At 50.4% G+C, this 13,905-nt stretch overlaps 1 protein-coding gene across 5 annotated transcripts in view; it reads left to right on the top strand.

Moving 5' to 3' along the window:
• The window catches only part of STAT3 (signal transducer and activator of transcription 3), a 73,837-nt gene extending 62,233 nt beyond the window's left edge, over positions 1 to 11,604 (top strand). The window contains exons 15-24 of one of the 5 annotated variants that reach the window (XM_024979867.2): positions 194 to 277; positions 1,165 to 1,263; positions 1,370 to 1,505; positions 2,401 to 2,453; positions 2,696 to 2,790; positions 2,917 to 3,056; positions 4,330 to 4,539; positions 7,854 to 7,896; positions 8,244 to 8,306; positions 9,646 to 11,604. In XM_024979867.2, the coding sequence (XP_024835635.1) occupies positions 194 to 277; positions 1,165 to 1,263; positions 1,370 to 1,505; positions 2,401 to 2,453; positions 2,696 to 2,790; positions 2,917 to 3,056; positions 4,330 to 4,539; positions 7,854 to 7,896; positions 8,244 to 8,268 (885 nt within the window). In that variant the 3' untranslated portion in view covers positions 8,269 to 8,306; positions 9,646 to 11,604. 5 annotated transcript variants of the gene reach the window in all.
• Positions 11,605 to 13,905: the final 2,301 nt, after the last annotated feature.

The following is a 13,905-nucleotide window of genomic DNA, read 5'->3' as shown; positions in this document are numbered from 1 at the left end:
ATAGTATCATAATAAAGCCGATAAGAGGTCAGGTTGTAGATCAGAGCACTGGAGAGTCGTAGAGTTGGAAAGACCATGTGCTCCAGTTGTATCCATGGCCACCTGGTGCGTTGCGCTTCAGGATGGTGTAGTGATGGCTGTCAGGACTCAGTGCCATCCTCTCTGAGGAAGAGCATCCTTCTCATTCTCGTAGGCCTCCCTGATTGTGACCGAGGAGCTGCACCTGATCACCTTTGAGACTGAGGTGTATCACCAAGGCCTCAAGATTGACCTGGAGGTGAGTTCTGCACAGAACTGGGTAGAACCGCCTGCAGGATGATTCAGAATGGGGCTTCTTCTAGTCAGGGTTTTCACTCTAGAAGGTGGAATGATGACTCTTTACTCAGCACTGTGTTTACATTTGCTTCTTTTTCTCCAAAAATTTGTTAGTATCTTGCCTGAGTGCTTAGAAGATACATGTCTACTCAGGTTCCAGCGAACTTGATGTAAAAACTCGTATTTAGGAATTAATTATAGCCAACTTTATACAGTTTGGACAAAACAGTCTTTCAACCACCACCGTTTTTAGTATCCAAACAATCATGGCATTTACCTGCTCTTTCCCCAACTTTCTTGATTTTAAATTAAAGATACACCTGAAAAAGCAAGCACCCTAGTCTTTGATTCCTGGGACCTCTCTATTAAATGGGCAGATACAGCTTCAATGCAGCAATGCGGGAGACTTGGGTTCGACTTCCCTGGGTTGGAAAGATCCCCTGGAGAAGGGAAAGGCTACCCACTCCAGTATCCTGGCCTGGAGAATTCCACGGACTGTATAGGCCATGGGGTCGCAGAGTTGGACACAACTGAGCAACTTGCATTCTTTTCACAGCTTCAATTCGTGAAAGTCTTCCAAGTTTTATAAATGGGGAGTCCGTGGACTGTGAGTCCACTGTGAGGAGTCAGCTTTGTAAATTCCTGGTGATACTCAGACAGCCCCTGAGTTCAGCCTACTCTCCACGCTGGGTGTCAAGCTGACCGGGCCCCACAGCTTCCTGAGGGTTGGCAGCAAGTGTACTCCACGACCTCTCCTTTTATTCTGAACCCTGCGAGATGCGGGTGAAGAGGTTTCTGGAGCCTCAAGGGCCCTCTGCCTCCCCAGCTCATTCCCCGCTCCCTCCACAGACCCACTCCTTGCCAGTGGTGGTGATCTCCAACATCTGTCAGATGCCCAATGCCTGGGCGTCCATCCTATGGTACAACATGCTGACCAACAACCCCAAGGTGAGTTGGAGGCCCGGGTTCTCCGGAGGCTCCTTGGTGCCTCGGGGCTGCCGCCCAGCAGGCGCCACCCTCTCATCTAAAGGAGCAAATGTGTCATTTCCAATAGAACGTGAACTTTTTCACCAAACCCCCGATCGGAACGTGGGATCAAGTGGCCGAGGTGCTGAGCTGGCAGTTCTCCTCTACCACCAAGCGCGGGCTGAGCATCGAGCAGTTGACGACGCTGGCGGAGAAACTCTTAGGTCAGCCCTTGACCTCTTCTCCCTTTGCTGTCCTTGCAAAAGGAATCTGGCCCATGGGGTTGTTCGTTGAGGAAAGTTGACTGAGCAAGGCGCTGGGCAGAATACACGTGCTCCAGCAGGCCCTGAAATCGGGACGCAGAGGAGGTTTGCGCCTGTGATCACTTTTATGAGACGGGAGGCAGATTTCTTCTGTTGGTGGCTGTCTCCCTGGGTACTTTGTCCAGCCTTAGGAAAGTATTTTAAATGTATGTTCGAGCTAAAGGCTTGGCATCCCTGTCTGTTTTTTCAAGAAAATGTAGCTTGTTTTTAATTTTTTTTCCTGGAAGAAAAAAGTCTTAGAATGTTTTACGTGCCGTCTAGCTTTGTCCTGTGCTGCCATGAAACATGGGCTCTCCGGGTGCCTCAGTGGTAGAGAATCCACCTGCCAGTGCAGGAGACTTGGATTTGACCCTTGGGTCAGGAAGATCCCCTGGAGGAGGAAATGATAACCCACTCCAGTATTCTTGCCTGGGAAATCCCAAGGAGAGGAACTTGGTAGGGCTGCAGTCAGACATGACTGAGGGACTGACCATGCATGACTAAACGTGACCCTGTAACTCAAGCTGTCAGCTTCTTAGTGTGTTCTGCTGATCCCCAGACTGCCACACGAGGCTAGAAAGGGCAGCAGGGACTTGATACATCACCCACCACCTCCGCTAAACAACAACTTAGGGGGCATCAAACGATGGGATTGGGTGGTGGGGAGGGGTGCGTATGTATGCACACAAGAGTGCCAACGTTCAAGTGCATGAAAACCAAGTTTCGGGGCGTGTTGTGGGACAACTGTCTGTCTGTCTGTTTGAAGAAAGATCTGGATTTAAAACTGCAAATTATATGACTTTTTTTTTTCTTTCAGGACCTGGTGTGAACTATTCAGGGTGTCAGATCACATGGGCTAAATTTTGCAAAGTAAGCCACCGTGTGAACTCCATCCATGAGGCTGCCTCATAGGAGGAGGAGGGGGCAGGGACACTTAGCTGTGGGGATGTCGTGGAGGGCAGTGGGCCTGAAGGCCCCGGACTCTTGGTCTGGCGGCCAAGATGACCTGCCTGAGGGTAGATGGGCTTGAGGATTTTGGTGGCACCTCACCCCCTTAAAGGAAGAGCCCAGGGAGGTGGGGGACTGACCTTTCCCATTACTCTTTTCTCCAGGAAAACATGGCTGGCAAGGGCTTCTCCTTCTGGGTCTGGCTGGACAACATCATTGACCTGGTGAAAAAGTACATCCTGGCCCTTTGGAACGAAGGGTAGGTTGGAACTCTTGTGTCTGACAGAACACACAGGGGTGACAAGTCGCCTACTCTCCCAGCAGGTTGGCTGCAACACAGAGGTCCCTCAGCCCCAACCTTGCTGTTGCTCCTCTCTGTCTCCAGGTATATAATGGGCTTCATCAGCAAGGAGAGGGAACGGGCCATCTTGAGCACTAAGCCCCCAGGTACCTTCCTGCTGAGATTCAGTGAAAGCAGCAAAGAAGGAGGCGTCACCTTCACCTGGGTGGAGAAGGACATCAGCGGTAAGCTTAGTGATTCCCCACCGCAACTTGTGGCCAGCACTGCTGTGGCTGGCCATGGCTGCTGCTAGTTTCAGGCACCTGCTGCCCCCTTGTGGGCAGGGATGGCCTCGCATTCTCCTGCCTCAGACTTGGAAGGTACCCGGTGATCATTTTTATGAGATGGGAAGACTTGGCTTCTCTAAATTCTTCCAGCTGGAGGATTGGTTTGCCAGTTTTATTTTGCTCCCTGCAAGGGGTTAATCAGTTCAGTCGCTCAGTCGTGTCCGACTCTTTGTGACCCTATGAGTCACAGCACGCCAGGCCTCCCTGTCATCACCAACTCCCAGAGTTCACTCAAACTCATGTCCATCGAGTCAGTGATGTCATCCAGCCATCTCATCCTCTGTCGTCCCCTTCTCCTCCTGCCCCCAATCCCTCCCAGCATCAGGGTCTTTTCCAATGAGTCAACTCTTTGCATGAGGTGGCCAAAGTAATGGAGTTTCAGCTTTAGCATCAGTCCTTCCAATGAACACCCAGGACTGATCTCCTTTAGGATGGACTGGTTGGACCTCCTTGCAGTCCAAGGGACTCTCAAGAGTCTTCTCCAATACCACAGTTCAAAAGTATCAATTCTTTGGCGCTCAGCTTTCTTCACAGTCCAACTCTCGCATCCATACATGACCACTGGAAAAACCATATCCTTGACTAGACGGACCTTTGTTGGCAAAGTAATGTCTCTGCTTTTGAGTATGCTATCTAGGTTGGTCATAACTTTCCTTCCAAGGAGTAAGCGTCTTTTAATTTCATGGCTGCAGTCACCATCTGCAGTGATTTTGAGCCCCCCAAAATAAAGTCTGACACTGTTTCCACTGCTGCCCCATCTATTTGCCATGAAGTGATGGGACCGGATGCCATGATCTTCATTTTCTGAATGTTGAGCTTTAAGCCAACTTTTTCACTCTCCTCTTTCACTTTCTTCAAGAGGCTAATATTTGCCTAGAAATTGGTAATTTTTTTTTTTGAAATTTGAAATTTAAATTGTATTCTTCATCTCCTTTCTTACCCACTCTGTTCATATATCTTATAAAAGTAATTATTCAACTATGTTACTTGTGGCCCAGCTGAATAGCTTCTCCCGAAGCCTGCTGAACATTTCCATAGTACCAGACAACTGGGCAGAATATTCAGGGTCTCGAACACTAGGTTGGCATAAGCCTTTCCCCCTCAAGGGAAAATCAATCAGGTAGTCTTCTCTAAGATCACCCGAGTATTCTCTTTCTGTATCCCATGACAGGCAAGACCCAGATCCAGTCAGTGGAACCTTACACCAAGCAGCAGCTGAACAACATGTCATTTGCTGAAATAATCATGGGCTATAAGATCATGGATGCCACCAATATCCTGGTGTCTCCACTGGTCTATCTCTACCCCGACATTCCAAAGGAGGACGCGTTCGGAAAGTACTGTCGGCCGGAGAGCCAGGAGCATCCTGAAGCCGACCCAGGTAGTTGTTGATTTTCCGCAACAGCCACTTGGTTCTGGGGAGAAGTGGGAAATCGTAGGATCCTTGGGGGACAGGTAAGGTAAATGCCTGGAGAGCCTGGTGATCTGTTTTTTTCTTTCTTTCTTTTTAAGAAATTTTCTCTTTATAATTTTTATTTATTTATTTTTGTTTTTGGCTGTGCTGGGTCTTCATTGCCGTATGGGCTTTTCTGTAGTTGGGGCAAGCGGGGGCTATGCTCTACTTGCAGTGCGTGGGCTTCTCATTGCGGTGGCTTCTCTTGTTGCAGAGCTTGGGCTCTAGGCACAGACTTCAGTAGTTGCGGCAGGTGGGCTCAGTAGTTGCAGTTCCCAGGCTCTAGAGCCACAGGCTCAATGGTTGTGGCACACGGGCTTAGTTACTCCGAGGCATATGGAGTCTTCTCGGACCAGGGATCAAACCTGTGTCTCCTGCGTTGGCAGGCAAATTCTTTACCACCGAGATATCCAGGAAAGCCCAGTCTGGTGATCTTTATTCCTCTTTCTGGGAAAGAACTTAATAGTGAGTGCCTTTAGGGGCAATTGATGGGGTTAGAGAGAGGAGAGGAATCAGTCACCAGGCTCTGCCCCACTGGAGGCACCGGTCTAAAGGGGAAAACAGCTCACACATACCCAGACATACCTAAGACACTACGAAGAGAAACCGAGGGCGGAATTCTCTAGAAACAGGATGCCCAGCCAGCACAGCACTTCTTGCAAAGCATATGCTGGAAGGTTTGCGACTCAGACTTCAGTCTAGAGTGTTTCCTTTCCCCATCATTGAACAATGTAAGCAGCCCAAGTGGGATGAAGAAAGGCTTTCTGGAGGAAATGAGTGTTAGGCACGCTGGAACATGGTTTAAGAGAGATTCTCAGGAGAGTGGAGATTGAAGGGGAAGACGGTAACTGGTGGGAGGGGCCTAGGCTTGGTGCTTTGAATGTGCAGCTACTGAAACTCAGATGTTTTTTTAGTGTACTCGAGCCCATGTGCTTATGTAAGTTACACATACATTTTTTCATACTAAACTCTCGCTCTCTGGTGCCATCACCCGCATGGAGGCTGGAGCCTTCTAGCCTGTTCCCATGGGCGTTTGAGGCTCAGACTCGTGGTTCTCTGGCCAGATCCTGAGGAGGAGACTGTTATTTGCCATCCTTTGTTTTTATTGAACTTTCTTTAATCATAGAGCCAGCAAGGGCTTAAAGTGATCCTTTTGAGTTAGCCTCCCTACCCTAACTGCTTTGGGAAAAAACCTGTGTTTTGAACAAATAGTTCCCCCACACAAACCCACCACTGCCTTCACACTCTTTTCACAGTAATTCCCTGTGAGGGATTTCTGGGGGCGAGCAGATTGAGACTTGGAAGAGGGAGTTGGGGCTCACTGGCAATTGACTTTCCTTTCTCCTTTGTTCTGGGTTGAGTCTTGGTCACACTCTAGGCGAGCATAACTCTCATTTCCTGTCTGCTACTTATCTCTCTTTCCACGTTGTGCTTCGGTTGGTAGATCTGTTTATCAGCCCCCGTCACACTGCCCTGTTCCTTCTGCGGAAGGCAATTAGGTCCAAGTGCTGGGCCCTCGACTCATTTCGCCGTCAAGGTCCAAGTTCCTTGTGTGAGGCTGCACCCTCCCTCACGGCTCCTGTGTGAGCAGGAGGCCAGGCCTTTTCCTGCCTGGGGACTCAGTGTTTCCTCAGGGGCAAGACGCCAGTCATGAGATAGAACTAATTACTCAAGAGCTTTGTCTGTCTCCTGGGGCAGCAGGAGCCTGGTGATGGCATCAGGGGGTGTGGGGGAGGCCGGTGGGCGACCTGTGGGTTCCTCCAGAGTGGAGCAGCTGACCGTTTCCTCTCTGTTCCCATCCTGAAGGTTTTATTGTCTCTTGGAGATGGCTTATCTTCCCAGGACTCTTCCCTCCTCCTTTCTTAGAAGCTCACATTACTTCCTCATGGCTTGAGGGAAAGACTCCTCTGTAGAAATGACAGATCTCTTATCTTACAAATTAGATGAAGCACATTTACAACCTTGCACAGAGCCATAAATCAACTTCTAATCATTCTCCTTTGCTTCTACTGTGGCATCTCAGAGCTGTTTTTCTCAGCAACATTGATCACTTAGGAGAATTCAAACCCTTTTGTGTCTGGGAGTCAGCTGGAGTCAGCTCCCCTCAAGCCTGGGCCCAAATGGATTTATAAGATAGCAGAACCCTGCCTTGGTAGCTTCTTTGGATTCTGTACTGAGTTAATCTAGTTCTTGGCCCCAGATAAACTCTGATGGCAGTGCCCTTTCTCCAGTTGTCACCATTCTTTCTGGTCTCTCAGTTTCTCTGTGAGCCCCAAGCTTTCCAGTCATGCTTTTCCTGACCCACCTCACCCTTCCTAAGCGGTCTGTTCACCGGAATCCCCCAAATTCCATGCCAGTGTCTCTGGGGCCCCTTGACCTCTTGGTATAAGCATTTAGCAGTTAAAATTCTTAAATCTTCATGTTTCTAACTATAGAAGAAGAATCACAAATGACAAAGATGGGCCCCTCCATCCTCCTCCTCCCTCTTATTTTATTATCTTGTAAATATAGTTGATTTTTAAAATTTTTTTTAAATTAACTTTTGGGGGCCACCCCACACCGTATGTGGGATTTTAGTTGCCTGATTAGGGATGGAACCCAAACTCGCTGCACTGGAAGCGTGTTTTGAAGATGTAACGAGGCCCCAGCCTCCTATCTCCCAGTCCAAAGCCAGTTGTACTACACCGGAGACATTCTCCCCATGGAGAGGCTCTTCTCTGTGATGTAGTTATCTAATGGGGGTTACTAATATCCTCACTGAAGGATGTAACAGGCAGATCAGTGCTAATGGGAACAGAAGATGTCACCCTCAGCTTTGGAACTGCATTAGCCACTTCTGTGTTTTCATAAAGACCCCGTGACTTCGGTGTCTGAGCAGGACGAGGTGCCCGATCTAAGAGATACAACCAGGCCAGGTTACAATCCTCAGTCCGCATACAAGCAGTGAAACTCTTCACCCTCATCTAGGGGAAGAATGAACACCAGGCTGGCACTTGTCTGAGCTCAAGTGAGTCTGCTGAAAAGCTTTGGGGAAAGAACTGAGCTTCCAGCTGCAAGCGCTGGAACGTCAGAGTCTATAGTGGAGGGGAGGGCAGCCCAGTGGGGGATGGAGGTTCCTTCAGACCGTCTCTGCTCAGGGATCGAGTGAGCTTCACATCGGCCCTGGGGAGGCAGCCAGCTTCCCCCTTCCGGTACCCAGAGTGGGAATCACAGTCGCTAAGGCAGAGTTGTCTTCTCCCCAGGTGCTGCCCCGTACCTGAAGACCAAGTTCATCTGTGTGACACCGTAAGTGGCTTCCCTCCCCGATTTTGCCTCCATCTCTAATGTCCTCAGTTATCCCTGGGAACAGGACAGTGGGTGAGAATTCTCTTGTGAAGCAGGGTTGGAGCCCTCTGAGTATGTTTGGTACTCATTTAAACTCACAGTGACCTCGTGTGTTTAAAAAGCTTGAGCTTTTATTTTTTTTCTGTTGGAGACCAGAGTTTGATGGCTTGTGTGTGTGTGTTTTGTTCTTTTTTTTTTCCTCCATTGTGTCTTGTCAACCCGACCCTTCCCCCTCCTGCTGCTCCCCCTTTCCTACAGAACGACCTGCAGCAATACCATTGACCTGCCGATGTCCCCCCGCACTTTAGATTCATTGATGCAGTTTGGAAATAATGGTGAAGCTGCTGAACCCTCAGCAGGAGGGCAGTTTGGTGAGTATCCGGTTGCTGGACTGTCCCCCTGAGCTGATGCTCCCGTGTATAGAACCAACCAAGGGGCACCCAAATGGGCAGAAGGAGTTCTTGAGCAGCACTTTCCTATAGAAATGCACTCCCCGTGCCAGTGTAAATTTTCTAGGAGCCAGGTTAAAAAAATCAGTGAAAAGGAACAGGTGAGGTTAATTTTACAAATGTATTTTCTTTAGCCCAACAAATCCGAAACAGTAGCATTTCTGTGTATTAGAAAAATAGGAATGTACGACATCCCCGGTGGTCAGGGGTTAGGACTCCGAGCTTCCAGTGCGGGAGCCTGGGTTCGACCGCTGGTCGGGGAACTAAGATCCCGCAAGCCAGTTGGCTCCCATAATATTAAAAAACAAAAAAAACCAGTATGTATATTATGATTAAAACATTAAAAGTATACAGATACAACTACCATGTGACCCAGCAATCCCCCTGCTGGACACGTACCCTGCTGCTGCTGCTGTTGCTAAGTCGCTTTAGTCATGTCTGACTCTGTGTGACCCCATAGACGGCAGCCCACCAGGCTCCGCCGTCCCTGGGATTCTCCAGGCAAGAACACTGGAGTGGGTTGCCACTGCCTTCCCGCATATACCCTGAGAAAACCATAATTGAAAAAGACACATGTACCCCAGTGTTTGTAGCAGCACTGTTTACAATAGCCAGGACATGGAAGCAACCTAGATGTCCGTAAGCATTTGAATAGATAAAGAAGTTGTGGTGTGTACATAGGTACATACATATATATGTGTATGCAGTGGACTCACCCATAAAAAGAACTCATCTGAGTCAATTCTAGTGAGGTAGATAAATCTAGAGCCTGTTATACAGAGTGAAGAAAGTCAGAGAAAAACAAGTTTCGTATATTACCATGAACATAATTTCATATACATGGAATCTAGAAAAACAGTACTAATGAACCTATTTGCAGGGCAGACATACAGAACAGATTTTGGACACAGCGGGGGAAGGAGAGGGTGGGATGAACTGAGAGAGCGGCATTGCCATACATCCTTTACCACGTGTAAAGTAGATAGCCGGTGGGCAGCTGTTGTATGGGCACAGGGAACTGAGTCTGGAGCTCTGCAACAGCCTAGAGGGGTGGGTGCCCTTTCAGAAGGCAAGACCCCATAGGGAGGAGAGAGAATGTGAATTCTCTACCCCTTCTTGATGACTGAGGGGCAGGGGCAGGAGACTGGATGGCAGTGGTGGTCTGAGCCCCGTGCCCCAGAAAGCTAGGGCTGTGTGCCCTGCCTGCTGTGGGGCCCAGGCAATTGAACTGGCTCTCCCCGTGTGTGTCCCCTTCTTCCAGAGTCCCTCACGTTCGACATGGAGCTGACCTCGGAGTGCGCTACCTCCCCCATGTGAGGAGCCGAGGACGGAGGCTGCAGAGAGATGACGGATGCGCCAACCCATGTCCCACCAGCCCTTACACAGCCTAAGCCCAGATCAACTCAGCTCCCAGCTTTGCGGTTCCAGATTTTTTTTTTTTTTTCATCTCTCACTTTAGCTATCTCTGAGCAATCTGGGCACTTTTTTAAAATAGAGAAATGAATGAATGTGGGTGATATGCTTTTATCTACATGCAAATAAGAATACACGCTCCACAACTGAGATCAGGGGATGTGGAAGGGGCGGCGAGAGGGAGAAAGAGGAAACATCTTTTTTTGCCCTCCTCCCCCGCCCCCCGGCCCCCTTTCTCAGCAGCTTGTTGTCGTTGTGAGTCAAGTGCCTCCTGGTGCCAGCTGCATCCTTCTGCCTATTCTGTAAGCTGATGCCATGGGCAGCCTCTCGCCTCATCCTCCCGGCACCACACTTTCAACCTTGCTAACGTCCAGATAGATGCTAGGACTTTCAAAGCCCCTAGGTTTATTTTTAATCTTCAGTAATTTTTTTTAAGGGCAAAAGACACTGACTGTATTGGCATAGCTTCCTCTGTATTTAAGAAAACTCAGTTAATTTCCTCCTTGGTGCTTCAGGTATTCAGCTTTCTTCAGGCCGATAATTTATATAACCCCTGACATGAATTTTAGATCCAACCCTTAAAAGATATCTTCTGAAGATGCCTTTGGTTTGAAATAGGAAGGTTGAAGGAGACCCTAAGTATTTTAGGATTTTTTTTTTAATAAAGTTTTTATTTCCCCCTTTAGCATGTTGGCCTGTTTGTAGGTAAGGCTGGGCAGAGGGGCATTTACAACCTGATCTCTCTTTCTCCCTGGGCTTCTCCTGTTGCCAAGCTTGGGTGGGTGTCTTAGAAGGGACAGGACAATTCTTCCTTTTCCCATCGACCTGAGCCCCTCTGCTGGGTGGCTCCTTCCAGTGTCTAAAGGTCCCTTGTCCTGTTTGCTTTACGCACCTGGTCTTGGGACCTTTTCAGATAAGAGGGAGACACAGGTTGAACACGAGTCAGACTACAGACCCCCAGTCGAGGGTCTAGTTGAGCTCAGGGAATACAGTTCTTATCCCAGTTCCTTGGAGATTTCCTGCTGCACCTGTAATCATTTCACTCTGTCAAGCCAGGGGCAAAGGCTTAGTGATAAGCTCGGGGTCTGTCTGTTGTGTGAGGGAATGTACACTCCCACCTCCCCCCAGCACTGGTGACTGTCTTCCCCCTGTAGAGGCCCTACAATTAGGCAGAACAACTGCATGTACTGTGCATCTCAGAACATAGGTAGCATGTGGGATGGTCTCTGATACGGGGCCTCTCAGACCCAGAAGCACGGCTAGATTGGGTCGGCTACAGCCATCTTGTCTCAGTTGACCAGAGTTTCTAGGGATGCTTTGCGTTACACCCAAATTCGCCAATTTTTGAAGGGGATAAGACCTCTCCAAGACAAACGGGTTGACAGGTAATGCAGAGAGATTTCCCTCCAACTCTCTAGATGGAAATAAGCTTAACATGAGGGACCTGGGGCAAGAATCCTGGCTTTGCTGGAGCAGAAATCGTAAAATCCGTGGCTCTTAGGTCGTATGAGTATCTGGTTTTAACCCTGATATTAGCAAAAGCCCTGAGAGGAGCTGAGACCCTCCCTTAAAGAACCTGCCTGCATTCTCTCTGCCAGCCCCCTGTCTAGCCAAGGGATTCCCAAGGATGCCTAACCTACCCACAGGGTGGTTTGTGAGATGCTGTCCTGGCCACTGCATTCAAATTCCAATGTATACTTACTTAATAGTGTAAAAATTTATATTATTATGTTGTGGGTTTTTTTTTTTTTTGTATATTGCTGTATCTACTTTAACTTTCAGAAATAAAAGTTATAACCCTCCCATAGCATGGCAGTTCTGTGTCTGGCTGGGGGCTGGGTTGGGAGGGGAGTCCCTCTTCCCCTGCGTCAGTTCTGAGGGGCCTCATAGGCTGAGCCTGGGTCTTGCAAGATGGTGGCTACCCCATTCCTGGGCTGGTGGTCTTAGCTTCTCATGCTGGAGCTGATGGGGCCCACCTCTGGAGCACGGAGCATCTACCCTGCACCCCATCTTACATTAGCCACCAGCCTCCAGCTCAGGGGTACCTGGAGGAGCCAGGGGTACTACTCCTGGTGCACAAAGGCTGCAGAGTGAGGCCTCCTGTCTCCCCCTTCCTACCTCCCTCCTCTCCTACCTCCCTCCTCTCCGCGACAAAGGCTGCAGAGTGAGGCCTCCTGTCTCCCCCTTCCTACCTCCCTCCTCTCCGCGACCTCCCTCCCTTCCGGGGCCTTCACAAGTCGCGGTGTCCTGTCTGGGGTCAGATAAGCCACCTCAGGGGGTTGAGGGGCAGACACTCCCAACCCCTAGGCCTCTTCCACAGTTGGTTCCATTATCACTTTCTCTTCAGTTCGCTCCATGGGGACGATCGTCAACACTCAACGGGCCTCGGCTACGGGCCCCGGGCCGTGGGCGGTGATAACTCACAGACCGAGGCGCCCACTGGCCTGGCTCCCCCGCCCCGGCGCCGAGCACCATGGAGACGAGCGGGTGCGGGAGATACGCGCCGCCTCCCCGGGTAGAGATGCGGCTGCAGATTAGATGTGATCCGGGCTTCGTGGCTGCCTCCCCTCCCGCCCACCCGCGCTGGGCTCCTGCGCCTCTCCGGGTGGGCTGCGAGCCCCTCTTCCCTTGCTTTGAGCCCCGAAGAAACCCTGTCGTAGGCCCTTGCTCCCCCGCCCCCAGGCCCTGGCAACAGTCCCTGGACTCTCGGTGCCAATGGGTCCAAATGGGGAGACCGTCCCAGCCTCAAAAATCAACCGCTTGAAAACGCAGTGGCAGTGGAATGGTGCCACCTGCTGGTCTCTGGAAAGGGACCCGGGGAGAAGGGACTGCGGGAAGGCTCCTGCAGCGCTCCCCGCTCTCCATGTCCATCCAGCGGGGTTGCCAGCCGGGTTGAGAATGGTGGGCCCTGGCCTTCAGCTGCCACCCTCCAGACTGCTTATAGCAGCAGCTGATAAGGGCAGGAGGCGGGGACCAGAGTTCTCCCCTGCTCCCGCTCCCAGTAATTGTTGTCCTGGCTTTCCCCAAGACAAGTTCTTTAGTCTTCGGAGAGGCACTGCAAGTATTGGGGTGGGGAAGGGGGGTGGAGTGTGGCGCCCTTAAAAACCACAGAAAAGGGAGCAGACTGCAGGTTACCGCACCAGCTATGCAGGAGGAAAGGAACAAGAGAACTCCAGCTGTCCCCATGACCCAGGAGCCTTACCAGCAAATTTACGAAAAAAAAAAATATTTTATTCAAAAACTGTTTACACAAATGTGTAGCCTATGTACAAAGTACAAAAGAATCCTGCTTCTTGTCCCCACCTTCCTTGAGAGATGTTTCAACTTGGGACCCCTTCCAGGACTCTGGCTGTCAGCTGCCCTGGGGCTGCCTGTGGGCGGCAGCTTCGGCAGGAGGGGCCTTCTCAGACCACAGTCAGTTATGCAACCGCGAAGAGGCCCTATTCCAAGTTCCCCCTCCCAGCAGAGTGGACCGCCATCAGCTTTTACCCCTCCCTCCTCCAGACTCCACGGGCGCACAGCAAGTCGCTGGTGCTGCCTCTTGCTGCAGGTTTTTTCCAGGAGAGGGGATCAACCCTGCAAGCCCTGGACCTCTCTCCCCCTCCCCCAACTTCTTCCATAGTGAGCAAGGTTGGAGACAGAGGCAAGGAAAGGCTGGGGCCAGATGGAGGGAATGGGATTGGGGTCGGGGGAATGAAGAGCAGGAATGTGGGCAGCAGCATTATACACATGAAGCCGGACCCCCCGAGCTGGGGGCCAAGAGGCCAGGGAACTCCAGGCCCGAGGCAAAAGACCCCTTTCTGCTGTGTTTAGGGACATAACCACAGCCTAGACAAGCTCTCGGTTCACAAAAGCTCTGGAGTCCCTATTCAGGAGATAAAGTATAAAATATCACTCATCACCTCCCTCCTGAGGGGAAGAAGCAAAAGACCAACACTGTACCAGAGCAGATCCACGCACACAACTGAGAGGCGAAGCTGCTAGCTAACTCAGGAATAAAACTTGAGCTTAGAGAAATTACCTGTCTCCTTTCCCTTCGCAAATAATTCCATTCAAACAGCTGCTGAGCAGACTAAGGCTCTGGCAGGAATAGGTCTGCCTGCCTGGC

This window comes from Bos taurus, chromosome 19, assembly GCF_002263795.3.
Source record: "Bos taurus isolate L1 Dominette 01449 registration number 42190680 breed Hereford chromosome 19, ARS-UCD2.0, whole genome shotgun sequence".
NCBI lineage: Eukaryota > Metazoa > Chordata > Mammalia > Artiodactyla > Bovidae > Bos > Bos taurus.
This window is presented reverse-complemented; position numbering and strand designations above follow the sequence as displayed.